Source organism: Nomia melanderi, chromosome 4 (assembly GCF_051020985.1).
Source record: "Nomia melanderi isolate GNS246 chromosome 4, iyNomMela1, whole genome shotgun sequence".
Taxonomy (NCBI): domain Eukaryota; kingdom Metazoa; phylum Arthropoda; class Insecta; order Hymenoptera; family Halictidae; genus Nomia; species Nomia melanderi.
The window spans coordinates 487335-515052 of NC_135002.1; the positions used below are offsets into that span (position 1 = coordinate 487335).

The 27718-nt window shown below is 48.4% G+C and overlaps 3 protein-coding genes across 3 annotated transcripts in view; 2 read left to right on the forward strand and 1 right to left on the reverse strand.

Annotated features, from left to right (window-relative positions):
- The window catches only part of LOC116434736 (uncharacterized), an 80254-nt gene extending 63049 nt beyond the window's left edge, over positions 1–17205 (reverse strand). Inside the window, exon 1 of the mRNA XM_076367408.1 lies at positions 16789–17205. Within this exon, the coding sequence (XP_076223523.1) occupies positions 16789–16864 (76 nt within the window). The 5' untranslated portion in view covers positions 16865–17205. The remainder of the gene's footprint in view (positions 1–16788) is intronic.
- eag (potassium voltage-gated channel protein ether a go-go) overlaps positions 1–27718 on the forward strand; it is a 131582-nt gene that overhangs the window by 11894 nt on the left and 91970 nt on the right. The gene's annotated exons all lie outside the window — the stretch shown is intronic.
- Grx5 (Glutaredoxin 5) lies at positions 23984–24977 on the forward strand. The gene is made up of 3 exons (XM_031993535.2): positions 23984–24213; positions 24496–24637; positions 24730–24977. The coding sequence occupies exons 1-3, from the start codon at positions 24139–24141 to the stop codon at positions 24915–24917; spliced, it is 405 nt and encodes a 134-aa protein (XP_031849395.1). The 5' UTR covers positions 23984–24138; the 3' UTR covers positions 24918–24977.

A 27718-nucleotide genomic window follows, 5' to 3' on the forward strand; every position in this document is an offset into this window, starting at 1 on the left:
CCCTCTATCTGCGTCTTCGACGTCGTTTCATCGAATGCCTACGTATCGTCGGTAGAACTATTGCTACTCCGATCGAGTACACTCGTATTTCCGAGTGGAAAGTTTGCGCTGATTAATTTTCGAATCGTATTCGGGAGCATTCGATTTCTATACGGCATTTCGCAAATGTATATCATCCGGTGCTTCAGTGTCGTTTCGCGGCGGGAAATTTGAGTCGCGAGCAAAGTTGTAGCGCGTTGTTTCGCAGCGAGGCTCCAGGTAATCTCGACCGATGAAAATAAGACACGGACGAGCAGAGGTCGGATCAGCGAGAGTTCTGAAACGCAACCGTGACACCGTTCCACGGACCTTGTCCGTGAATGATAGGCAGGGCCCGTGACCCCATCCTACGCACCTGCCGGTGCCCCGGGAACGATACGATCGCGATCATCGGCGAAGTTTTACGACGAGGCACGAGGGCACAATCGATATCCCCGGTGGGGGCCCATCTCCGCACCGCCGTTACGGTATCTGTCGTACTCCAGCACGAAAATTAAAGATCCGGCCGTCGCGAGGGCGAAAACGCCGCCACGGCATTACCCGTCGCGTTCGTCGCGAATATTCCTCCCCTTTCACCCTTCGCGCGCAGAGTCCGATAGTTATATATAATTTACAACCACGGTAAACTAATTACAGTAGGGTGCTTTCGAGAAGCATTAGGAATTTTTTCGTAAAAAGGTAAACTACATGGGAAACTCTGGAATACTAGAATGAAACATGTAACAATAAGATAAAACCAGTAGCTACCCTCGCGTTCGATTGTCCGAACGGTTTGGGATCACGGTTGTTCGGTTGACACTTAGCCAACGGAATGGGGAGATCTCCCACTTTTCGCTTAGCAACGTATCGCCTTTTATTCTGTTTATCCTTTCTTTTGTTGTTTAGTAAGTCTTGAAGTCGGATTATTTGCAGTTCATCAAATGCGGTTCTTGTTTTTGCAGAACACAGTTTCTCACCGAATTGATGAATTACCGAAGGTAATGAAGGAGGTTGTAGTTATAGTTGTTTTTAGGCGATCGCCTAAGTGTTAATCGCTGCTCTGTTTATTATAGAATATTTATTAAATTTGCCACGTTCGAGGAATTCGAAGAACCTCAGAGGTTCCCGAAGGATAGGCGGCGGTCGTGTCCGTGTCGGACTCGAGTTTCGCGGATTAAATGTGTTAAAAGCTCCGGCCCGCGGATAATTGCCAACCATAACGAACAACGAGTAGAATGCGAGCTGTAAAACAAACCGGGGCCGCGCGTGCGCTCGCGAAAAACTTCTTTGACTCCTTTAGCGCTGTGTGTTTCGTCGCTGAACCGGCGCGGCGGTCCGGCTCGTTCGGCTTCTCCTTTTTGTCCCCGCGTGCTCCCCTTTTGATCATCGCGCCGTGTTCCACGGTCCTTTTAAGCGAAAGGAAACTACCCGGTTCAAACATTCAAGAAAGAAAGAAACGAACAAAATAATGTACGGGGAAACAGGAGCAAACGAACTTTGCCGGGCGTTGCGAGCTCCCGTGTTCGCGTGGAAACGAACTCGCGGGGTTCGAATAAAAATCTCGCGCCTCGGAGGCTTCTAAATTTCCTCGGAGGCTTCTAAATGGCTCTCGCCATTCGAGGAATCAACGACGTTGATAACGCGCGCTGAAAAGTCTCCCAGCAGAGATCAAGGAAGGATGGGAGAATTGATCTTTGGGAAACGGAACTTCGAGGAAATGATATAAACTATTCGAAGTAAAAGGAAATTCTCAGATCGGCGAAATCGTTTGTTTAAATAAAAGCATGTAACTGAGAGTATAATTAATCGGAACAATTGATTTCTATCGTTTTGAACTCGAGGAAATTGTTAATGTTAGATGTTTTTCACCTTCGAATGCATGGACTCTGAAAAATTCGTCGATCTTATATTCGTGGAGATTCGAAGATTCGTGGATGGAACACGTTGGAACGCGACGGGAACGGAACGGGTCCGTCCGTTGAACGGGCAACGTTTGATTCGAGGCATTTACAGGTCATCCCTAACCACCCCCGGAGGGACGAAGTTTCGGGCCGCCTCGACCGATCGATCAGTCGGCCCTGTTTAGCCCCGAACAACGCTGAAATCTCCTCGATACTGTTCGCAGACGGATTCGACTTACGTTCGTCTAAACGGACACGCTTTGCGATCCGGTATCGCCATTAATAACGTTATTACAATCGCTTCGTGGCTTTTAACCCCTTGATTAATCACCTCTTCCGTAATTAAGCTTCCAACGATTACTTCGTCGTTTCGGTAATTCCCTGACAAGGGCGGACAATCGTAAAATCACCGTTAAGGTCGATCTAATACCGAAGAATAAACTCTCCTGACAATACTGGAACGCAACTAACTCGATATTACAAGCCAGAGACACGGAATGCGAGCAGTAATTGGAAAATCTGGAAGTGTCGACCGGAAACTTTCCCTGTTCCAAAAATAACCTACGCAAAAATCCTGAATGGAATTCTTCGCGACACGAAGGTACAATGGTTGGTTCGTTATTAATAAAAACTCCCTCAGCTGCTGGTTACGCGATATTGCAACAGATATTCGCCGAGCGAGCCCTGAACCGGATGGGGATGACAAGGTGTATTACGCAACGGACTTTATCGGCGGGTCGCTACGCCGCGTAATAATGTTACGACACCTTCCCCGATTTAACCTCCTCCGGGTTCGCCGTCGAAAACGGCGCGAAGCGCAACCCTGCAGCCGCCACTTCGGCTCGGAATTTCATCGACGGACTGCACGGGAGACACTCGTATTCGTTTCATTCCACTCGATCGAAATTTAACAATTAATCTCAATTATTCTTATTGTTAAAACAGATTGTGTATTATATACAAGAGAACGATAATATCGTTATTTATCTTCTTATCGATGATAATCGTGCGTCGTACACCGCTCCGCGAAATTGAAGGATTACCCAATCCTAAGTAAAGATCGTCAACCTTTGAACTTCCGTGGCATCGCAACGAGAAGTCGCTCAACGTTCTCCTTAGGCTCGTTGCGAAGCGTGAAACGTCTATTTTCGCATTCCGCGAGCCATTTCTTCCTACGATGTTCCTGCTTCGCGCAACGGGCGAGACCGCACGCGTACCTTTTCGTTCCCGAAATCGCGCGAATTCGACATTCGAATGTCGATCCGCAGGGATGAAAAAAATTATTCTCGAGGCAGAATCCGCCGTGGATTCGAACATTAGTGTCTATCCTTCGCGACGACCCCTCGAAACACGACGTGCGATTTTTGCCCGGCAGTTTCTTGGAGTTCGAGCGATTTCGATCACGCGCGAGAAACGTTGTCCCCGAGCGAAGCGGTTTAAACCGCCGGACTTTCTAACTGGAATCTGCACATAGACAGACGTCTTCGGACGCGTGGGAGAGCGGCTGTGTCGACCGCGCGAGGAATGGAACGAAGGTACCGTACTCTCGGAGTCGCTGACACTGTATCGGCTCCTCCTCACCGAGGATTCGAGTCCTTCGAGAATATCCGGGGACTACGGGAGGTTATTAAACGGAGATCAGAGAACAGAAAAGTCACTGGACAAAGAACGTTCATTGCTAAAAAGAAATACTCAATATTGTATATTCAGTATAAAAATTTCATTTGTATGTTCTCAAAGTCAAGGGAGGTTAGAACAGTTTTTGTCTCGTTGACTTGGCCAGTCGGTCAAACGAACGACTCGTGTTGCACGAGTTTCTTTTATAGATCAGATTCGAGCAAGAAATAGCGAATTCGAAGGGGCCCGCGACACAAGATGACGATCCGTCGGGATTAATCGGGCGTCAGGCACACGTAACAGGCCTCGGCCCGCGTAATTATGTCGACGGGTCGATCAACATCGTAAAACACCGAATTGGCCGGCCTCTAACCGTGCCGCGCACGTAATATTGATCCTGATATTGCTGCTTGGCATTGAATATTTCGAGGATTAACCTCTGCGGCGCTCGAGTGTTCTTTGCAAAAGGCAGGGACGATTTGAATATTCGTTCGATTAAAGTTTACATAATGACTGTATGCGAGTGTGCCGCTTCACAGGATAGAGATACAAAGTTACTGTCAGGAAGAGCAAATAAAAGGTAATAGGATATTTTTTAGTTGACCTACTATAGCAGCGACGTGTTCCGCCGGATCGACGGACGGATCCAGCGACTTTCATTCGATTTTATTACGGGCCGCGCGAGTAAACTCCCTTTCATCGATGGTGGTAACGCCTCGATCCGGAGGGAAACTTTCCTCACCCCGTAAGTGGTTATTCTGGTGAAAAGAGTCGATTTTTTTCTTAGCTTTCGAAAGTTTGCACCTTTAAGAAGATACTTTTTATAGCGTAATTCGAGATAGTTTGCCCGATACGGTATTCTAATAGACGAAGAATCAGGTGCGCCTCCGAGGTAACACTTTCCATTCAGGGGGTGATTTCAAAATTCTCGTGTATCTCGAGAGATGTTTCTTTAATCAGCGTTGCTACGTCCGAATAAGCTACCCGGTTTGTTGCTTGGCTGATAAAACTAGGATATCCTACGGTATTTAAGCAGCGCCCGATAATATTCGCTACAGCAGTCAAGATAAACCTGAACTTACGATGAGACGTGAATCCATTCTGCTCCTAATCGCTCGTCAACGATCAAGTAATTCCCTTAAGCCCAGTTGCGAAGGAAGGCGCAAGACAAGGGTTTGATACTGTTCATCGGAAATTCTTCCAACAACAAAGGGCTCGCGCGGGCGGTGAGGACGGCGTGGGCAGCGAGGGCGGCGGGCGGCGGGCGGCGGGCGGCGAGGGCGGCGCGAGCCGCCATTAAATTCGGAACGATCCCGTCGCGGCGTAAAGCGATTCCATAGTTTAGCGGGTGCGATTGATTGGCAACTGCGAGCGTTATTCCGCCCGCGCCACCCCCAAGTATGCACGTGAACGCCCTGCCGATGAAAACGTAATTATGGATTCGCTTTGACGCTGTAAAAGGTTCATTGCCGGCGAACTACGTGTCTTATTAGCCCCCGTGAGTCGATTGATACGCAAGTTGCCGCATCTACTCGGAATCTACGGTTCGTTCGACGGATCCGGCAGCTGTAAATAATGTCACGTGACCAGTGTCTAAGATCGGCAAAGTGAAATTCGCGTTCTCCGAGCAGTTTGATACAGTTCCGCCAACTTGTTCGCGCGGAGTCGCTTCGCCAGACCGATCGCGACGCTGGTCTACCGAGCGAAAATCGATTAGTTTGTATTCCCTGGTGGTCCAATTCACTCGCGTTCCAGTTCACCCATTAGTAGAGTAGATCGGTTTAACGATTTTTCAGGAGACGGTCCGTATCTTTTCGATAATCGCGAAACAAGGAACAACAAATGGGCGATTTCGACTCGTTCGGTGGCTTCGGCGTTAGCGCTGGAAGATGGGAAGTGCGAGGATTTGACGAAATTATTGTTACTATTATTATGAAATTATGAAATATAGAAGTTCAAACAAGCGTTTTGTCACGAAAATTCGAAAAACAGGCGGTTACAGTCTGCGAACGACTCAGCTGTATACCGATGGCGCGTCGTTGTCCGTTTCGGAACATTTCTTTCCGTCGGTCGGTTATTTTAATTAGGTCGACGCGTCCCTCTCCGTTTATCGGCGATTAATCGCCGCGATAAAACAAGGAGGCGCGGTGCCATTATGCGTGCGTCCGCGCGGCTGAATCCGAGGCGAGTCACGCGCCCTCCGGTTACGCCATTGACCCAACTTCGGGACCCTCGTTTTCATTAATCCTTTCAACGTCCACCTCTCCCTTCCTCGTCAGCCTTGTGGACCTTTGCGGCTGGCACGTTTATCCATCGATTCGAAATATAAATAGTCCTCTCCCTTGGGAATCCGAGGACTCGTCAAGATTCTCGTGTAGAAATTTCTCGTCGCGTAGGAATTTTCATTTCGATCGCTTTTGAAATCGAACTGGAGGAGATTACGCGTTCGTAGATGAGTCTGGAGATCCGTTTGCAAGATCTTTGGAAACGACCATTGTCTCTGGGACGCAGAGATGCTTTGTTCCTTCGGAGATACGTAAATTCGCGCGATTAACATGAGTTGGGAACCGCTGCTCTAAACGCTTACCATGTTACGCAATCTGTGTCTACTTGGACGATGACGCTTTTATCGAACCGTTCGGATACTTTCGCCGCGCAGGTGGAAGTTGTTGGCGTGAAACAGTGGGATTCGCGGTGACGGAGTCGAATCTCGCGACACCTTCGGATCGAACAAGTTCTAAATCCTACGTTCGATTTCCTTCGAATCGTACTCCTTTGTTATCTCGATCAAATGAAAGAATAGGAAATTCTTTTGGTACACACTCGAAACACTCGGGATCTCGAAGACTTGCAGCTAGAACGGGCAGATCGATTCTGTCGGAACGATATGAAAAGATAGAGATATCTCCGTAGGAAAGCGTCGAAAGGTCGATTAGACTGTTCGGCGGTTGCAATGCCGAGAACGATCAATCGGACCGATTGGAGGCTAGCCCAGATCCACCGTCGACGATGTTGATCGTCCGTAGACATCCGGTTCTCGGGAACGGTGGTCGGCGTGACGCGTCTCGTCTTCGGACACCTCTCGCCGGCGGCGTGTACACACACACACACACACAGCGTATACACACCGGCGCGCTACATAATCGATATCACGGCGTGGCCAAATGCCTTCTAACACCGGTTATTGATTTGAAACTCCACCTCTGGCCGGCGTGTACGCGCATAACGCCGGCATAATAAACCAGCTACCATCCGCTGTCGGCGTTAATGTCAATCTAAGAAAGATAACGCCGGCCAGCTGACGACAGTTATCGCCTCGTTGACCTTGAATCACCTGTCGGCCACGCCGCTTTTCCCCGAATATCCGGGAAAATCGGTCGCGCCACGGATCCGTATCGCTCGGCGATCGTGCCGGTGGTTCGCTCGGTTGTCCGGCACTCTGTTTCGACGCGTGTCACCGCCAACATGGCGTCCCCGAGCCTCCGCAGCATTCTTTCGCGATCCGTTCGTCTCTCGTCGCGAGGTTTCCTTCGTAATTGGATTGATTTTATTCGAATTATCGGTGCGTTTAATTAGAGAAAGGAATTCCACTTTCACCGTGAGTCTGTGCTCCATTCGAATACCGAGCGTCGAGTGTCGATCGCGGAGATACACTACTCTCTGTCTCGAGTAGACGAGGAAACTCGCAACGTTCGCATCGGTTCGACCGAGAGTTCGAAGTTTAATGATTTCTAGAAATTTCCCTGGCTGATTCTTGTAACCGGTTATCGCCTTCGAACTTTTCGTCGGCGGGTCGTTCGTTCGTTTTTCCGTCGATATTTGTTAAACGGGCTTCCATATAGAACACGTTTTTACCCCACTCAATCCAAGTTGCGAGAGACCAAGCCTCGAGTACTGGAGGGTTGGAAGAGCTCGCGAGGGGCAGCACGAGGAGAAAAATATTTGAACGTTGGGAATGGCTGCGAATGAAACGGAATAACAATATTTATACGGATCGTAGGTCGCGCGAAGGAAACCTCCGCACTTTACAGCCTCAACTATGCCACTATTTGTACTATTACATATCTTAAGAAACAAAGTTGAAACGAACTACCCCAAGTTTTTAATTTCACCCGCTCCTCGACAGAAAATCGGTTACAAAATCGGCTCGAGTGTTGCGATTCGCGTTTCGAAAGATACAAATTTCGATGAATCTCTCGCTTTCGCGAATCGAGCGTCGAATCTCGGTTGACCGTATGAACTTTCTTAACAACGATTAAACGTTAAAACGTCGAAACGATACCTGAAATCAATTCGAGCATTCGGAAAACACGGTCGCGCGAGTCGAGTTGGAAAAAGATATGAAATCCAATCTGAAATTCAAAGACGTTAATACGTCCGTCGTCACGGGGCAAACCCAATACGCGTTCGAGCGAACGGGCTGATAACTATCGAGCAGCAGCCATACAATTAATTTATTCCCCGCTGCTCGTTCGAACAATTAATTCGAAGAATGACGATCGAAGGCGACGACGGCTGCGTTCCGCGATGATCTCGCATACACCAGGGAATTCCTGGTTTTAACTTTCAACGGCCCAAGGACGGATCCTTGGGAGCAGTGACGCGATCGCCGCGTCTCGCCGCGTCTCGCCGCGCGTCTTCGACGCCAGAGGAGTTTCGTCCTCGGCCGACGATAAGATTAACAGCCGCCTATCGTCGTAGATTTTGCCTGCCACGATTATCGACTTCACAAATACGCTCTTCGGATCTTCGGATACTCGGATACTCGATTAACCCCTTCGAATCTGTTCCAGTGCTTCAATATTTCACAAAATATTCAAACTCCCGGCTACGATAGCTAAGTTCGAGCAGTACGTTCTTCGAATGTTGTCGCTTTAAAGATGAATTTTCGCGGTGAGATACAGAATTAGTTTAAGGGGGTCAAGTAACATCTCCAACGTAACTGTAAGCTCTAAAATCTCGAGTGGAACAGATTTTATTATCTCGCATTAGCGAAACTTTCACGGAACTATGAGAATTCAACGATTAATTCGAAGACAATGGAAAGACCGGATTAACAAGGCCGCTTCCGAACGCTCGTGTTCGACAAGCTTTTCCTTCCCCGGCGTTTCCGTTTCGGGGAAAAGCGCTGTAACCTAAATCGTAACCAATCGATGGACTTCCTCGGCATATGTAGGTTCGCGTGCACATTTCCTCGAGGAAAATTTCGCGGGGCTCGAAGAAGCTGTCTCGTCGAGGCCATCGAAAAACACGGCCGCGCGATCCGCTCCGAGAAATTCGCGAGAACCGACAGCGCATCGGTGAAACCCTTGCCCTATCATTTCTTTCTGAAACTAAGAGGAAATTCCAGTCTTACTTTATGCTCTAAGGTATAACCATTGACAATAGAGGAACAATATCAAATTTACATTCAAACGAATCGAACAGCATTTGTGCTCGTTAAACTCCATTTGAAATCTTCGCCGCGAGTCCGACACGGATGTCGTAGAGCAAGAGATTAAACGCGTTTCGTTACTTTCGCTCGACCTTCTTCGACTCGGACGTATTCTCATTTCGTCAAGGATATCTCTCAATTCGCGAGAAACCTAAGAAAATCGTGGTCAACGCACGCCTGCTTATTTCTCGATAATATTCCCGCTGAAACGAGAAACGCGGAGTCCGAATCGTTAAGGGAGGACCTCGGAGAGGCGGGTTAATTAATCAAGCAATCGCACGATTTTGCCCAGGGTTAATTATTTACCCGCCCCGCAGTCTGTTGCTTGCGTAGGGTTAGATAGTGTAACAACGTAGTTTCACGGGGACCGATTACACGGCGTCGTTGTTCGTATCGTCCCAGCATCGTGGTTCCACAAGCTCGCACGCTCGCCGAAACATTCACGGTCTTCGCGAGCTTGAACCTCTGACCTTACGGTTTTTTCGCGACCATTTCGTCGGGATTAAGCGTATTCGACTGTAAGCAACATATACTCTGCTGTTTAAACGTGTACATCGACCGCACGTTGGTTTTAATTACAAGATAAAGGGTCGATCGATATATTCTGACACGAGAACACGCGAGACTGTTGACACGATCGGAGAAGCGGTGAACAATCGATCTGAAAGCTTTCGAAATTTCTAATATAATCCAAGGCAGGTTTACTAGACGCCTAGTTTCGCGCGACGCCATCGCTGCGAACGTACGCTTGCCAAACAGCCATCCCTAACCGATCATTTTGATACACGCTTCCGACGAAAAATGTCTGTTTCGAATCAGAAGCGCGAGAACGGTGATCTGATCGAACACACGAGTTAATTAGCGAACAGCAGAGTCGGGTTACACACGCGACAGGCGACGTCTAATCGCGCGGGATCGCGGGTCGAAGGAGGAACGAGCTGAAAAGCGATGAGTACCGTTGCGTTCGCAGGGCAACGCCGGCTTTGCAGGAATAAGGAATTCCAGTTGGCGAATATTCAACGCGAATCACGCTCTCCGGGAGTATCGAGCTTGCACCTGGACCAGTTTTCTGCCGCAGTGCTGCCGCCGGAGCCCTCCCCCCAGCCCCCGCCCCCGCCGCCGGCCCCGCGCCCCTCGCCGATTCCTCCTTCTCTTTATCCCCGCGTCTCTTTCCCTCCCTCTTTCTCTGTCTCTCCCCGCGTTTGCATTTTTTTCATCAAAACGTTTCGGTGAACGGACGGGTATAACCCCGCTGCCGCCGCCGCTGGAACGGATGCATTTTAAATCTTGGCACGCGATGAAAATTCAACGGGTCGAACGGGTATAAACAGTCCCAGCGTCGCGGGAAAGACGATCGCGCTTGCTCCTCGGGTTTATTTGTTATATTAGCGGCGAGGGACGGTCGGATCTCGGTGTTCGAAGTGATTCGAAGCTTTTCGATGCATATCCGGGGATATCCGCAGGTTTTCCATAATGCTGTAAACTGAAACTAAAGTTCTGGTAACAGACGGCGCCAGCAGCGAATGCGTTGACGGTATCTTTGCGATATTATCGATATTCCTCGGCAGGTATTCACACCTCTACAAGCGTCCAACCGATTGCTCAAGAGGAACCACGCGAAGTTTCTTGGTTAGCCAACGACGCTCGAGAAGTGTGAACGAACTTTCAACGTTCGAAAAGCTTGTCCCTGACTCGGCGTCAATTAGGCCAATGCCTCGGCGGACAGATCGACGACTCGTCGGAAAAAATCGTTCTTATATATTCAAGCGGCCGGCGTGTTGACTAACCGCGCGTCCGGTCGCAATTCGGTCGACCAATTTCCTGTGCCGGTTCTAGATTCGCCGCTCGTCGAATAATGCCACGAATCTATCTCGGAACTCTTTATCCGGATATTACGTTTATCTGGTCGCGATTTAGGAAACGAGCAAGCTTGACCAACTTCCTGGCGCTCGGAGTTGCGGAATATCGCGAGCGCGTCGAGATTCGCGCGTTCACGGTCCCGTGAACCCTGCAACGTTCGCGCGGAGATCTTCGACGAAACGCGCCGGTACCTTGAGTCGTCGCGATACCGTCGCCGACTTGGCCGCCATTTTGTCGGGCCTAACCTGTACGAAATATCGTGGTTTTTGGAGCTAATTCTATATTTTCAAATCGACTAGGTATCAAATTGTACGCGTGTCTTTCGGTAGATTTTCTTATTGTTACCGTTAAGAGTAATATGTTAATAATTTATTAATGGAAAGATGGTTAAAGAACCTCGCGAGAGCCCCTTTTCGGAGATTCATTCTTCGAAGATGTAATCGTTTCCGTACACCTTGTATATCGCGTTTACAGGTTTGCAGAAATTCAGAAGCTTAGAGTATTAAGTATCTTCGACTTAAAATGCTGCATTAGAAACCTGTTTTACCGGTAGCTAGGCGCTGACACCACCATTTTGCACGTTCCGTCTAGACAAATTTCAAATAAGCGGGAAAACGATGTCTCTTCCAGGGATAAATGCAAGCGGATTTATTTAACATTCGAAAAACTTCTGTTTCGTGCACGCTCGTGTTCGGAACTGGAGATTTTTCAGTGAAATTCTCGTTCCCCCGGTCTGGAAACGGCACGTAAAGTACTTAGATTCCTGCGGGCGTTCAGCGGCCGCTGATTTATGCCGTTCGCGCCATTCTTTGACCTTTACGAATTCTTCGGACGCGTGCAACAAGTTAGACCACCGTTTGGAAACGGCGCCGCGGCCGAAGATTCGAGAGGACGATAGCCATGTGTATCCCATTGGCCTTAAATGCAAATACCGTCTTCTTCCTCGTCACGGCGAGGTACGCGTCAATCCACGGAACCTGTACCCGAACGTGTGCCACCTTTAACCGCAACGCCATCCATTGAACTCGTGTTCTTCAATTTTCTGTTTTCAATAATTCCCAGCTACTCGAATAACGCGTCGCTTCGGGAAAGAAATTTTTCACATTTCTTATTATCTCTTTCGTATCGAAAGACTCGCGTCGACGAAGTTATTACTATTATTATCACCGTAACGATCGTCGGTGGCGAGAGGGTAGAAAAAGTTGGAGCTAAACGCGAAGATGTATTTCTAATTGGAAACGAGTAAATCACTCGACTCGGTTGATCGAAATAGATTAGAAGCATACATTGTAGGACGCCGTGGAGTCGGTTTAAGGGGAATTCGCAGATACTTTCGTGGGCTGAACGTCCATTAGAAATTGGCACTTAGACGCAGCGCCGATCCAGGGTTGAAGCAGGGTTGTACGGGCAGCAGATCGGGCAAAACGGGTAGCTGCACGGGAGGAAAGTTTCGCACGGTTGTGTTCGTTACTCGGAGAATTTCCCGATCCCACCGCGACGCTGTCTAACCCCCGATGAGAAGCTTTAGCTGTAGGGGACTCTCAGATATTCATGAAAATGGAACTCCGTCCCGTGCAGCCGCGATACGCTCGCAATGACTCAGTCAACCGGTTGGTCGCTTTTTTCCTTCCTGGTGTATATCGATTCCGTACCGGTGATTTAATTTCCACGAGGAAAAATCCTGCAATGTTGTTCGCTCTCAATTAAGACGCGAATAAAGGGACAGCCGGGCTTCATTACCGCCGAAAATTTCGATTGCATATAAGAGAAGGTTCGCGCGAAATCGCCGATACAGTCGATTGCCTTTTAATATCGGTATAATCGTATTTACGATGGAGATTTTAAGTCTCGAATTTCGAACTTCGAATGCCAAGTATTCTACGAGCAGAATTCCCTTTTCCACCGGCGATTATCAACGATAAGATATTTCAACCGATCCAACCGCGGGGAGATCAAAAGGCGAACGACCTTAAACCCGAATAACGATCGATTCGAAGCACATCCGTTGGTCGGCGAGATTAATGATCGATCGAAGTACGATCGACTGCGACTGATCCCGATGCTTCAAGACTAAGGTACAGCCATCGAAAAGACAGGTGATCAAACTCGAGAGCAGTGTTCCAACAAGTGTCGCGGCCGAATCCGAAGCGAACACGATTCTTTTGCGGTGAAGGTCATCCGAAGGTCGTGGCCGTTATAGGTCACCAACGTGCTATCGAGGTCAAGAATGGAACAGAGCCTCGGAGAAAGCAGCTGTCCCGCCCCGTGTGTCTATTACTATCATCCGTACGACCCATATTCTCGCGGAAGCATCGCGTTCACTTGCTCGTCCGCCATTTTCGACGCCATATTTACCCAGATCTACTCGACGACTGCAGAACGTAACCCCCGGACCGATCTGCTTCTAGCTTTCGAGAGGCTAACTAACACATCCGATCGACTGCAAGAAATATACTATTCGACCACGTCGATTTTCAAAGTGACTCGCTCCGCGAAACGAAAACCAGGGAAACTCGACGAACCGTTATGCGCTTTATGCGTTTTCCCGCTGAAATTCGAACACTTTAACAAAAAGGATTTGGTCGTTTTGCCTCGCGAGCGACTCGTTTGGTTCTCGCGAGCAAAGATACGTTCGACGAGGAGTATTCTAAATAAACGCTTTCAGAAGGAAATCATGCGGATTAAAAGAGTGTCGGTGTAATTTACGTGCGTCACGGTTATAACTCACCGAGAGACGCGTTATATTTTTAGTGGAAAATCGTCGAACGCGACAGGCGAATTACATCCATCGGCGGCTGTAAGTTGTTCGTTGCGTACACTGATCGCTTTCTGATCGGCGGTATACGTCCGCAATATCGAGAGGGTTAAAAAGCGGCGAAAAAGAGGAGGGAAAAGGACAAAAAAATGGACGTGTTCCTGTGGCGACGGCCAGGTGAGCTCTGGCAGCGCCAAACACACGATATTGTTCCCGCAAACATTTACGTGCTGTGAAACAGGTGCGAGTCGTGCTCTCCACGACGCAATATGCGAGCACGACCGCGCCGTGGATAACGGACAAGTGCTCCGGAAATCAGGATTGCAAATGACTCTCAACCGAGCCGCACGGTCTTCTCTCTCGTGACGATTAAAATGATACTCCTGCTTGCCGCGATCACGCGACGGAAAGACACTCCGACACGGAACTTTGTTCTAATCGCCGCCATATTACCAGCAACGGAGATCTCCAAGTGCACGGAAAGATGGCTGCTCGATCTTGGTTCCTTCGAGGCATTTCATTCCAGTTACTTTACGATGTGTGCATTTTCTGCGTGATAGAGCAAAATGGACGTTTAGCGTTTTCATTTGTCGGGGAACAGATTCGAGTGGAAGTTGCGCGTTGCGTAATCTTTTACTCGAGAACTTTCGAGTCATAGGATACAGGCTGACAACCACTGGCTAACGCGTATACGACAGAGGCCGGTAAAATTTATTCAGAGACGATTAACTTTCCGCGAGTCCTTCTAAACTGTATTTCAAAAGAAGTTTCGTTGTTTCGCAGTATTTAATTAATCGACAGTGAACAGCTTCTCGAAACAAAGAAATCGTGCACTCGTCATAGGAGTAAAGTCACCGGAGGGATGAAATATTCATAAGCGCAGATCTCATTAATCTTTAACCTATGCGAGTCGGATAATATTTATAGGTTTATTAAATTCAACTTCGAGCCTTCGCTCGTAGCCCTCCCGATAAACACTGGACAGAGGATTTAATAAATGTCAGTGACTCGACGTGACGAAGCAAAAAGTAAACATTAGTAATTATTTTCAGCCGCGAACGAAACGGAAGTAACTTAAAAATAGTCGTCGCGATAGAGGAAGATGGCTACCGGGCAACATAATGTCTGCTCCGCAATGCGTCACACGGTTAATTCGCGTGTTGGTTCAGGCAGAGTATTAAAAATGGCAAATTTCGAGTCGGTGACTCAACTCGAGATATTTTCGGTTAGCGCCTAGCGTCCCCGCGACTAATTTCGCAGAAAGCGCGTAAACGTATCGGGACGAATCGTCGACTAGGGCGCGACAGATCAAATGTTTCTAGCTAACTCTGCCGCGCGCATGTAACCGCTCGTTAATGCTGCCGATATAAAGCAATTTGTAGACTATCAATGTTTTCTGAACGCCATCGATTCCGCCATTCGAACTTGACGAAATATTAACAGAGCTCGTTCGAATCTGAAGCGTTCCACGTTGACTCCTTTCACTTTTCATTCGAATAAACTTTCGGACTTTCTTTCCGTGCCTTAATTCGCCCGAAGAACCGTCGAGTTCGAATAGCTTTGCTTAGCCAGAGAGCGAGAAACGCGCAGCAGGAGAACGGGCAAATGACGCATTCGACGATTGCATATTCGCGACACGAAATGATACAATCGAACGAATCTAGAGGTTACTCGTGTTCTACGGCGTCGTTAGTTTGCCTGGTAGGGAGCACGAAGGAATCACGGTGAGAGCCGCGGACGCGTCTCCGGAGGTTCCCGTGCGGTCAGAAAAAGGGACAGTAAAGTCGAAAGGCTGCTGCTCCGGAAGGCAGCTGTTCGATGGAAAAGGACGCTGCACGGCCAAGTGTCGTACAGCTTATGTTTCGCAACACCCTGCGTTCGGGTAATCATTTTCGAGAGCCTCGATCGAAGAACACAATCGCACCTGATATTTCGTCATTGGACGCGCGTGCAGCCACGCGACGAGCCAGTGGCGTACCGCGGAAAACCAGCCGGTGGCGGTGGACGTTTCTGCGATACTTTCGCGTTTCGCCGGTTGGAAAACAAGCTTAGTCTTGGGCAATTCCCAGCGGCGAGTTTCGCCGAGTCGGTTCGATGGCGCGGAAGAAATCGTTGCGCCGATTATTCCTGAAGCGATTCGGAAGGTCGGTTATTCGACACCTCCGGCCGCGCCGAAAGAAAATTCGACCGCGATACTCCGCCAGAGGAATGTCACTACGGTCCGCGAACGAACGGTTATGTAGTCGACTTAACCGCGGCGAAACCGCGTGTAACGGAACTATTCGCACGGTCGAATATCCTTTTAATAGACTCGACTCGGTTAGTAATCGACGCGCGTTTAGAATTATTACGATGCCGTGTGTTTAACATTCCCCTTTTCCTCTTTGAATTCGCGTACGAGCGTCTTTACAGCGAAGCGAGAAATTACTGAAAACGGTATCGTTTCCACCTTTGCTCGTGCACGGCGGGGTAAAAACAAAGCCGCGAAAAAAGAAAAATGGCGGTCGTTGGTCGGCGAGGTTCGACGCGTGACGGATACGTTTTAGTTTTGCAATACGTAGCTCGGTAGCTCTCGGTGTCCTCGAGAATCGGTACGGTCCGTTAGCGTTCGCTCGATTCGATAAGATAGGAGGAGACCCTTTAAAGCACTCGGTTTTCACGAACATTACCGAGGAATGCGCCGCTTAATCGCTTCCATTAAGAGGAACAAGTTATTTATATAACTCTGCCCGGTGACAATGTTCGCTCGACGGTATTATTCGCGTCGATTTTCATTCGAGATTACTTTCGTCGGACAATTCGCGTCAACGTTTCCAGGGAAAAATCATCGGTGCGCGAACAGTTTTTTCTCTCGCCGTACGTTCCGCGATCGAGCGTCTTAGAGTAGCTAACCTGACCTAGAAATAACGGTCCGCGAGAAAGCGAATTCAAAGGAAGAGAGAGAGAGAGAGAGAGAGAGGTGAAAAATAGAAGACGTTGGAAAATGAACCGTGTCAGGTAGGAGTGGGACGCGGTTAATTCAGCGACACCCTGTAGATCGGAGCAACAAGCAGGAAAAGAATAGGACCGAAGGGGTCCGGTGGTGGGTTTTCACCAGGTGTGCACCGATACGGCGTCGACGGTGCGAGCGGTGTGTCGCGCGGGCTTCTGTCGGGCATGCGAGAAGCGATACGAAGGAAAAATTACGAAGGTCGTGCGCTCACCCTCGAGCAGGTGCCAGTCTTCGTCGAGCGAGGCCAGTGCCTGGGCCTGATTAGCCTGTTGTTCGAAGTCGAGCATCTTGGACCGGCGTGCGTCTCCTCTGCTCTGGTCGGTGTATCGGTTCGTATCTTGCCGGGCACACAGGAAGTATATCTCTGGTCACTTCTGCCACGAGAAACTATCGCATAGCCGTTCGCGGGCCTCGGCTCGCCGCGAAGTCCACGCGCAGGTACGAACGAGTACGGCACACGCACCGTTTCTAGAGAACGCGCGGCGACGATCGTCTTACGTTTCGCGCTAAGCTACCGCGCGAGCACCAGACCAGCGGACGCGCGCGGAATCTTCTCGAGCCAACAATTGAAAACTGGTGTATATCAAAGACACGACTTTCCCCTCGTAGAAACGTTCGCTCGGATAATCTCGAACGTCCTTTCGTCACGAGAGAAAGAAAAAGTGGGCGGTGGGCGGTGGGGGGCGGTGGGGGGCTGGGGGAGGCGGAGCGAGGGGTTAGGAGCGAGCGAGGAGCGAGCGAATCGGAGATAGAGTGGGAGCGAGCGAGACGGAGGAGCCGCGTTGTACTCTTTCTCCGTCGCGGCGCGTCTCGTCGCCGAACTCCGGTTAGCTCTTTCTTTTTGTTTCCGCCGTTTAAAACTCCGCTCTCTGTTTACATCGGTGTTTCTGATTGGTCTGGTCACCGGTCGGTCCCCCCGTCGGTCCTCCCGCTCGCCGGGAAGCGGCGCGAACCGAACCGTTCTCGGTCTGTTCTCTCGTTTGTTTCTCTCGAGAGACAGCTAACGAACGCCGGGAAGAACGGTCGGGGTCTTACTGACCGATTTCTTCGGTACGCGTATATGAAATTTCTTCTGCTTTATTTTCAGAGGGGAGATTATGTTCGCGCGTTACGCCGAGAGAGAGACAGAGAGAGAGAGAGAGAGAGAGAGAACCGTGCGTGGTGTGTTGTGTCACGGACTTTTCTGGCAGAGTAACCAGACGAGCAGACTCGCTCGCGTGCATACGTGGCGGTACTCGAACCGCGACTGATTTCCCCTATCACTCCGTGCTCAGCTGCCACCCACTACCCTCCCCCCCACCACCCATCGACTGTCCCCACCTCCGCAGCCACCGTCGACGCAAGCTTGATGGTTGCAAGCAACGGTAGAACGTCTGACCCTCCCCTCGCCGCCTATCCGCGCCCCTTTCTCCCTAGCCGTACTTTCTCTTCCTCTCTCCGTTACTCCTTACGCCTCTCTCTCTGTCTCTCTCTCTCTCTCTCTCTCTCTCTCTCTCTCCCTCTCTTTCTCGCTCGCTCGCGCGCATTCTGTTTCTCGCTGCAAGTGTACAGGGTGCGGCGAAAGTTGTGGCGCAATCGAGAATAGGGAGATTCAACAACGGTAATAACAAGTGGAAAGTGTAGCGTCAACTTCCTCTTTAGAATCGTCGGAACTGAAAGAAAACGGGGCGGGTAGATTGGTCGAGGTGGCTGAAACATTCGCAATTGCGCTCGAGCGATACGCGGTTCGCGCGCGATTGATCTCACGACGCTTATCGTTAACGTATCGCCGCGAGAGACGTCGACGACCTACTCAACGCCCCGCTTCGAGCGCGGCCGTAACGCTCGATACGAATCTATATTTACCGATATTTATACACGGTGTCCGGCGATATTCGCGTGTTCCGATACGGACGCGCGCGATCCCTTCTCGGGAAAGACGTTCGGTCGGTTTGTTTCTGTTCGAAAGAGAGCGCGATCAATTTTCGAGGTAGACGCGATAACGAAGAAGAAGGCTGCTAGGTAGACGCGCAACGGCTACTCCAGCCGAGTCCGCGAAGGGTATTGGTCCCATCGGCGAACGTGTACGCGCCTCTCCCTCTCTCATTTCTCTCTCGTACTTTGTAGTCTGCGACCGTTAATGCAGGGAGAAGTTCGCGAGGCACTCGTGAATCCTCTTCCACTCTCTATTTCAGTTCCTCTCTTGTCCTCCGCATGCCTTTCCGTTCTATTTCGACGTCCGTCTCCCTCTAGCCTCGCGTTCGCTCCCGCTTCGCTCCCGCTTCGCTGCCGGTTCGCGGCTCGGACTCCTCCTCTCGCTCCCGCCGACGCCGCTCCGCGTTCTCCGTCCTTCGCGAAAAGATTCCCATCCTCGTCCCCGTATTCTCCGGGTTACGGCTAGCCCGGGTTACCGGTAACCGGCCAGTAAACACGAAGTTATGCGTCTCTCGGTTCTAACCTGCTACTTTTTAGCGTGCTATCTGGGAAGCGAGACAGATGCCGGAGATTCTGTCTTTCGGCCGATATTCCGCAGCCTGGCGCGGCAGCTGCCGATGCTCAATTTATCGTGCCCGATGATTCTTTCGTCTTGCGGGCCGACCTTTCGGCGGTCGGAGTCCTTGGCCGTTCTTCGCCTCGAACGTTCCTTTAAATCACCGCGTTTTCCTTCGCGCGACTGGCGAACCGCATCCTTCAAAAATTTCCTCGGTCCCTTTGCCGCGGTCCCGCGCGACTTTCTCTCGCCGTGCGTTCCCTCGCTCGTGAAAGCCAACGGCGAAATATCAGTTTATCCGAGAATCCTGTATTTCGGAACCGTCCTCGAGTACAACGTTCGACCAGTCGGAATCTTTCTGGAAAATATCACGGAAAATACGTCGAAAGGATAAAAGTATCGTTGAGAAAATTCTTATCGACGAACGAGACGCGTCGCGTCGAGAGCGGAGCGTCCGATCGTATTATCTGTTTCGCAGTCGCATTACTTTTATTAACCGGTTAAGGGTTAAGGTCGCGCGCGCAAGCCACGGCTCCTGGAACGCGTATCGCGTGCTCTCCAGCATACGGCCCTGATGGCTCGCGCGCCTCGTCATTTGTCCTCGCCCCCCTCGCCGTCCGCCCGCCCCCGACCATACACAGGATACCGTCCGCCGCTCACCAAGCCACTCGATTTACTTCTCCCCCTAGCCCCACTTCTTTCGGACCGCCTCTTCTCTCTCTGTCGCTCCGGTGGGCGCGTCGCGTGGCACTCTCTCCCTTCCACTCTCTCTTCTTCCCCACTTGCTCGCCAGCCGACTCGTTTGCTTGCTTACTCGCACTCTCTCTCTCTCTCTCTCTGCCCCCCTCCCGCCCCCTTTGCCGCTCTTTACTCGGCTATTCGCCGTTCCTTCTTTTCGGGCTATACGATTACGCTTCCTTCTCTCTCCGACGAGCGAACCGTTTGTTCGTTGCTGTCTCGCATTGTTTTCCTCGGCTGCGCATCTGCCCAAGTTTTTCTCTTCTACTTTTATTCCGATCCGATCGCTCGTGGATCCTTTTCGATCGACGCGATCCTATGTTTCCTCGCGGTAGCGAAACGAGCGTCCCGGTATAAGTTTCTACCTAAAATATTGTAACGTTCAATTTAAAAACCGAGTGCTTTCATCGAGATTTCTTTTGTACGGTCGAACAGGTTTCTCTGCGGTCACGTCCGAAGAGGGAATTTTTTCGGGCGCTTATCGTTTCCAGCGTCGACCGTGGTTATCCAAAATCGAGACTCGCCGCGATCCGACGCCGGATAGAACAGTCGGACACGGTTCGAGAACCTCGCGGACGATTCTCCTGGCAAATTGAAATGAGAGACGCGGTAAAGCTGTGCGCGACGATTTTTTCTCGTGTTTCTAGCCGAGGAGCGTCGCCTTCGTTGCGTTTGCGCCGGTACGGTCGACCGACCGGTCTGTCTTTTTCTGTTTCGTTCCTGTTCGACCTCGAGAGGAATCGGCGTAAGGTTTCTCCCTCTTCGTCGCGCGTGCCACTATCCCCGGCTCGGCGTTCCTCGTCCGCCGGATCGCTCCGTCCCTCTCGGGCCCCGTAGTCCGTTCCCTTTCCCTCCAACGGTTTGTTCTCCGTCGCAGATGCTCGCCAGTGACGACAACCTCCCCCACCAGGCCGCCTCGCGAGGATAATCGAGACGACCTGACGAACGTTCGTGCCTCACCTTCTCTCCCCGAAATCGTATTGCTATCGCTGACACGGATTCCTAACCCGTTTCACGCTGTACACGAAATATAATTGCCTAACGTTCGCTCTCCCTTCCTCGCGGAAAGAAATAAAGAAAAACCGAGGCACACAGAGAGAGAAAGAGAGAGAGAGAGAGAGAGAGAGAGAGAGCAGCGTGTCGATTGGACGCTTATTTACGCGAAAAGTTCCGTTCTAGTAACGCCGCTAAAATATTCCCGGCGAGCAATATTTTCAGGCATCCGATGAGGTTGCACGCCGCTAGAGTTTTGGTCTACCTGGCCTCAGCGGGAGTTTCGGGTTTCCCGTGAACAGGAAACCGTATCATTTAGCGTCGCCATCCCCACGAGTGAAAATGCATTAACCGGCAACGGCGGGCAACATTGCGGCAAAGTGAAACCCATCGTCACGGCTGCGGCCGCGTTGAAGCGGCCCGCGTAAAATAGCGCGACAATCGCGGAGACCCCGAACATCGTGATCCCGCTAACGTGCCCTTCCGGCTCGTCCCTTATTCCCTCCGCTGCTGACCCCTTACCTGGCCTCCCCTCGCTCCCCTGCCCGGCGAGCTCTAAACTCGCGTAGCCGCCGTTTCTTGCCGTGCAGTCGCGTTGTAGTCGCAGTTTCACCGAGAGTACCACCGAACGCAAGGTCGTCGCGCGAGATCACGTGTGATCGTTGCGTGTGTCGCTGGACGTAACCTCGCGCGCTCTGCCTTGCCGACCGAGCCTCTCGGCCGAGGCGGACGCACGCGTTTTCCTCCGGAACGACGACGTCCCGGTTGTTTCAGGCCGGCTCGCAACCGAATATTCCTCCGATGCTGGAATTCCGACGCTGCGTCGCTTTTCGCTGAGTCGTTCGCTCCTCGTCGCAGCGGACGTCGCGCGAAACGACGCGGCGAGAAGTAGGAAACGCCGTGCTTCTTTCAACTTCGTTACGTCACGTAATCTTATAACGCGAATGTGTAACCGTGGACAATAAGTAAGCCCCTCGGAGCTTACGCAATCGTAAAAATGTACACGCCCATTGGAAGGCCGTCTTGCCACTCGACGCGAGATTCTATTTAGTTTGCGCGATAATTCGTTGAACGCCATGGGGGTCACCGGTGACCCAAATCGAATCGAAAACATTTCTGACTGAATATTATATTTTTGCTTTCTGTATTTCGCTCTACGAAATCCCGTGGCATTCACTGCGTCGATCGAAGACTCCGCGATTCGAAAGTTAGGTTAACCGATCGAAGAATCGTCTATCCACGCCCGGCGAATTCCGGTGAATTCGGATTCGACGGAACGCAGGAAAATAGCGTAACGTCGAATCGAACGTTTATCCGGCATTCTTTGACGGCAGGAAGTTTAGGTTAGGTGGAGACGTCGCGACGAAAGCAAGGCGGTCGGAATATTTGTTGAACATTTAACCTGTTGCCATTTTTGTGGCTTTCATCCGTGACCTATCGCAAGGACTTGGTCCGTGAAGCTGGGCGCCGCGACGCGTGTACCCGGCGAACTTTAAAATCTCGTGGGCGTCCTCGCGTAGGTTCGCGAGGCGAGTTTCCATGGTGATCGCTCGCTATGACCATGATTTCGACGTGACGTCATGGATTTCGAAAGGACATCCACGTGCTACGAACGTGCGGCGTCGGCTAACGAGTTTTCCCCGTAACAATTTTTCACCGTTACGTCACGGGGAAAATGCACTCGACCAGACTCAACTCGACGTGTAAATATAGTCTACTCGGATAAAAAAACCCACGCGCGCGTCACGGTTATTTAAGAACGAGAAAAATCCGCTATGGTTGCCCACTGGCGAGTAAATTAGGTTCGCATCGGGATGACGCTGAACAACGGAAACGGTAATTAACTTATTTATCGGTGTTCGAGCGACGAGCGGAATTAGCTGTATTATTCTTTTATTCGGACTTCATATTAAGATTTGAGAATGAAGGTTAACGAACATTCTTCCTGGATTAACGGTGAAATAATTTGGCAACGGCTCCCCTAAAGAGATCTTGAGCGTGCTTTTAGTCGAGCTGATACCGTATCGAAGGAGATAAGATAAGTTTACTATATTTATGAATATGCAAGTAATCGCGCCACAAAACAGGATAGCGTCACCGAAAAGAATTTCTTGCGCAGACGTATGTTTGTGTTCCTAGGTTACTGGAATTTTTACAGACTCGACGAGTCTGTGATGACCTCGTGAATAGGTTCAAACGAGGCAGTGACATTTACATTCGAAGTTTGAGCAGCCTTGTTACTGTTCCCTTACATCGACGAAATTGCAGACTTAAAGTTTATAGAAAATGACTCGTAAGTAAAGACCTGTACTAGGAGCTCGCGTAAATAGGCCACGAACGTTGATATACATACGTATATATGTAGATCGAATTTGAAGTGGCTGGGAAATACTGTTCCACCGTGTCTGTCGCACGAAACTCGTATCATTGGTTTCTCTCTTGAAAATTATTCTTTATTTATCGTAATTCGATGTATAATTTCAATTGCTCGACGATCGCAGATTGTCATGGGAGAAATAGTTGCAAGCACGGTAATAAATATTTTATGAATAATCATGAAATACATTCGAAGTAGATTGCGCAAGGATGATTTCATATAATTTAAAATAATAACACATTACGTAATCATGGCTTGCAATAGTTACGAAAGATGTATGCGTGCAGTGTTTCAATGAGAATTTAGATTAAGTAGCGTGAGAGCTCGGAGACGACAAAAATTGTCGGGATACCTCTTCGTGTGACTTCATTATCGGAGGGCTGCAGGATCGATAGACGTTTCACGATCTTTGTTAGTCGAAAACCTGAGAATATTTTCAAAGCGAAATGTCTAATGCAACGTCTCTCGAATACGAATCACCGACAAGATCGTTAGCAGATGTTGGATCCTACAATTTACTTCCCTTTGTCGAGGCATTGAATATTTTCATGATCCTTTTCGAGAGGGTGACAGTTTGGCTATCTAGCGGCAGTTGCTGTGAATTAAAATAGAATGATCGGAACAGATTGTGGATTCGCACTGACATATCGTCTTATAGTAATTTTCGCTTTAACATATTTTATCTGTAATTGGTAAGAAAATTATATCACCGACGACAGGTAAGAGATAGACTGAATACCTTAGGAGACTTTGTCTCCGATGTTGCACACTTAACATCTGTAGGTGACTTCGAGGTAGTAATTTATATGATCGCTAGATGGCATGCTTTTTTGTTAGGTAATAGTCAATTAAGATGGCGGCACTAAATGCTATGCGCTCATCCACGATTTGTGTCTAAGCCGGGTAACCTCTTAAATGGTGTACTTTTTTTATTAACAAATTAAAGCTTCTGTCGACAGACATAACACACCACTGTCAGAGACATGATTCCATTTAGATTTTATAATGCCGTCAGAGGCTTCGCGACGAAACTGGATAAAATTGGAAATCTTGTTAAAGTAAGCTGGTGATTCTACGTTCTTAATATAATGTGAATGAAATTCTCTATAATTTTATTTGTCAGTATTTGAAGTTTCGAGATATCAATTACTTGTAATTTAATAACGCAAGCGAGTGTGTTAGTTTGTATTTCATGTCAGCTCTTTGTTACCAAAAATTCGTATTACTTCTATTGAAGTACAAGAAAGAGGGCATAGATTTAAGATACAAAGATTAGTTTAGTATTACGGGTTGTCAGTTCTTAATAACAAGTCACAGAATATTGGTTGATCCTTTCTTAGCAAAACAAGGTGGTAGTCTTCATGAAAGGTATACCGGAAGAACCCAAATGTGGTTTCAGTAATGCGGTTGTTCAAATATTGAGGATGCACAATGTCAACTATGACGCGCACGATGTTCTTCAAGACGAGGAACTTAGACAAGGTAATTGTTATTATCCAGAACATTGATTGTTTCCAATAAAAGTTGTAATAATAAGGTCTTATCAAAGCTGGAATAATTTCTTTTGCAATCAGGTATTAAGGACTATACCAACTGGCCCACGATACCACAAGTGTTCATTAATGGTGAATTTGTGGGTGGATGCGACATCCTATTGGAAATGCACAGGAATGGAGAGTTAGTACAAGAATTGCAGAAAGTGGGTATCAAGAGTGGTTTTGTAGAGAAAGAGGAAAAGAAAGAGGAGAAACCTAAAGAATAAGCGCACTCAAAATCTAGTTTGTTTTTAATCCTGTAAATAAAACGTTCTGTTGATATCTTACCTTTGTTATAATAAATTTTCTTATACCGACTCTTAGGATTATCATGAACTGGTAGACTTTGAAGTCTTTATAGAGTATGCATGCAGATGGCAGCATGTCAATACGAAGGTAGCAATTAATAAACCTTCCATGTTCAGTAATAAGCCACAGAGTGTATAGTCCCTTTAAGCCCATTACTTAAACAAAAACTGATCAATACAGCTCCTATACAGGTCTCATTACTTCATCATTTATGGTCTCATTCAGAAGTTGATCTACTTCTTTGATTCCCTGATGGCATTATCTTGTATTTTTCTTATACATACATTTAATGCAACAATGGAACTGCATTTTCCAAAGATAATTAATTAATTCTCTAAAATAAAGACTCGTTACATTATAACCTAACAAAATTCCGATATTTAAATACTTATAACTTTACAATGAAAAATCATTCAACATCTTTCCTGGACTCATTATAAAGCCTAATACTTCTACTTTCATGTTCTCTAAATCATTTTTCCCTAGGATGTTTCTGTCTTACGTAACGCATGGAGGAATAAACGCATTTTCATTTGTAAAAATTTCGCATTTGAAATGTTGAGAACGCATGGTTTCGCGTCTGTTCGCGAAGGGGAAAATGCAGGGCAGAAAAAGTGGTTCAAGGCCGAGCGTGGCACGGGGAGAAGTCCGTGCATGCGTGACCGTGATGTGCATCGTATTCTTCCGCATTGCGTTCACGGTCGTTTTCGCCGCTTCCGTTACAACGGCCCGACCGACTTCGAATTTATAGTCGAGGCCGGATAATATCGCAAGAAGAACGGGCCGTTTATCGTCTCGCGTCGCTCACCCCCTTAAACCGTCGAATACGGAGTCGAGGAGGATCGGGAATTCGAATGGCGACGATACTCGTCCACCGGAAGTAGATTAACGGTTATATCAACAGCCAAATTTTTTACGATCACCTCACGCTTGGGTATTACAATATCTTTACAGAATATTTGATTTCATTTAATACTATTTCCGTATTTCTTTATTTCTTAATATTCGTTAAATCATTCAGAAAGTTTTATTTATCTAGAAGTGTCGAAGAAATGGACATTCGAAGCAATTTCGTCAAACGGAAAAGAATTTTCGTCAAAATGAAAGAACGGTTGCTAATATAAAGGTTAACGGATGAGGAACGCCTGACTGTTGGCTTCCGTCGGTCAGGAATACGAAATTGCGAAAGAATAAATGAAAAGAAGGCGAACGGTGGATGCTCGTGAATTATATTTGCTTTGTAGGCGGGCTGGTCGTCCTTGGAAGCCGTGAACCTGCAAATCGTGGGATCGCGTGCGGACTGATTCGTCGACTCACTGTTTTCCTTCCATTTTCTTCGACACTGGCTCCCTTTTCCCTGTAAAATCGCCGCTCGTGATCTCTAGATTTCGTTAAAGAAACGATCGAAACCGTGAGATAAACAGAACACATTTTATTTAATTGTTTCGGTGCTCGTGCTGTTCGCATGTTCCCAGATATTCGTGATATTTCTATATAGATGTATGCATATCTCAAAGATTATACTGCAGCACGTCATCGATTTTCACGATTCCTTAATTAAACATTTCATTACGGTATACTTCTATATTTGGTATTTGTAGCCGTTCAAATCACGAAGTGAAATAAGTTTTGATTATTTTGTGAATTTCTACGATGACTCGCGATAGTAAAAAGTTTAAATTTCTATTATAGGCACGGAATTTAGGGAACAGATCAGTGGAATCGCGATAACATTCGAAAGATACGCCGCGCAGCATCGTTCCCGAGACCGGGCCGCCATATTTACGGGAGCAGCTGGCGCGCACACGTGCCATTTTGATTTCCCGGCACTAATTGCGAGTCGCGTCTGGCTGGCTGGCTGGCTCTCGAGCGCCAAATTAATTAATGGCATACCAAATGATGAGAAGAGAGCGAGTTCCGCTCGGGTAGTCCTCCCTTAACCCGGAAAAACGTGAAGTAACACGTGTACGATCGTGCCGCGAATACCAATGCTTTCTTCTCCGTCGTTGTGGTCGTCGAGAAGAAGCGCCGTCGTGCTTCGTTAACGACGTAACGCTCTTTCGTTCCTCTCCTCTTCCCCACAATCTTTTTCCCTCTTTCCTTTTGCACAAATATTCTTTATTCTTAAGAAGATATATTTAGCTCTTTACACTCGACTGTCCTCTTTAAGGTTAACGAAAGTGCTTCAACGTAACGAAAGCAGATTGAAGCCTACAAACAATTGCAATAAAAAGATTAATCCCGAAATAAAAATATTTACTAACGCGAGTAACTAGACGATAGTGTAACCATCAGACTTGTGATACCAAATCGTTAATAATTGTTTCTAATACCACTTATATTTGCCACGAAACAATGAATATCGTATGAACCGTTGACAATTCTCATGACATTTCATTTCGCAACGAAGCGTCACTCGTTCCTTCGTGAATAAAGTAAGTTTGATTTATGGGATTGTCACGTTTCGCCACAGTTCACTGGCCAAATCAGCAACATTCTTGCGATCTTTGCGCAATGGCGCGACACACTGATCCATTTCGGGCGAACCGTTGCGAATTCGAGGACCTGGCTGTACTCGCTAAACGGTAAGGTAATTTTTTACTTAAAAAATATCTACCGCAATTTACTGTATTTTTATGAAATTGATTGTTCTACACGCTTCCTGGCACGTTAAAAGTCGAGATCAGCTCGGCTCGTAAAAATTGTCGGAATGATTGGA

Excerpts from the sequence above, each read along its gene's own strand:
- Grx5 (XM_031993535.2), top strand. The coding sequence starts at position 24,139 with ATGATTCCATTTAGATTTTATAATGCCGTCAGAGGCTTCGCGACGAAA. Across the intron at positions 24,214-24,495 it reads AAATTGGAAATCTTGTTAAA|CAAAACAAGGTGGTAGTCTT; the intron begins GTAAGCTGGTGA and ends ATCCTTTCTTAG. Across the intron at positions 24,638-24,729 it reads AGACGAGGAACTTAGACAAG|GTATTAAGGACTATACCAAC; the intron begins GTAATTGTTATT and ends TTTTGCAATCAG.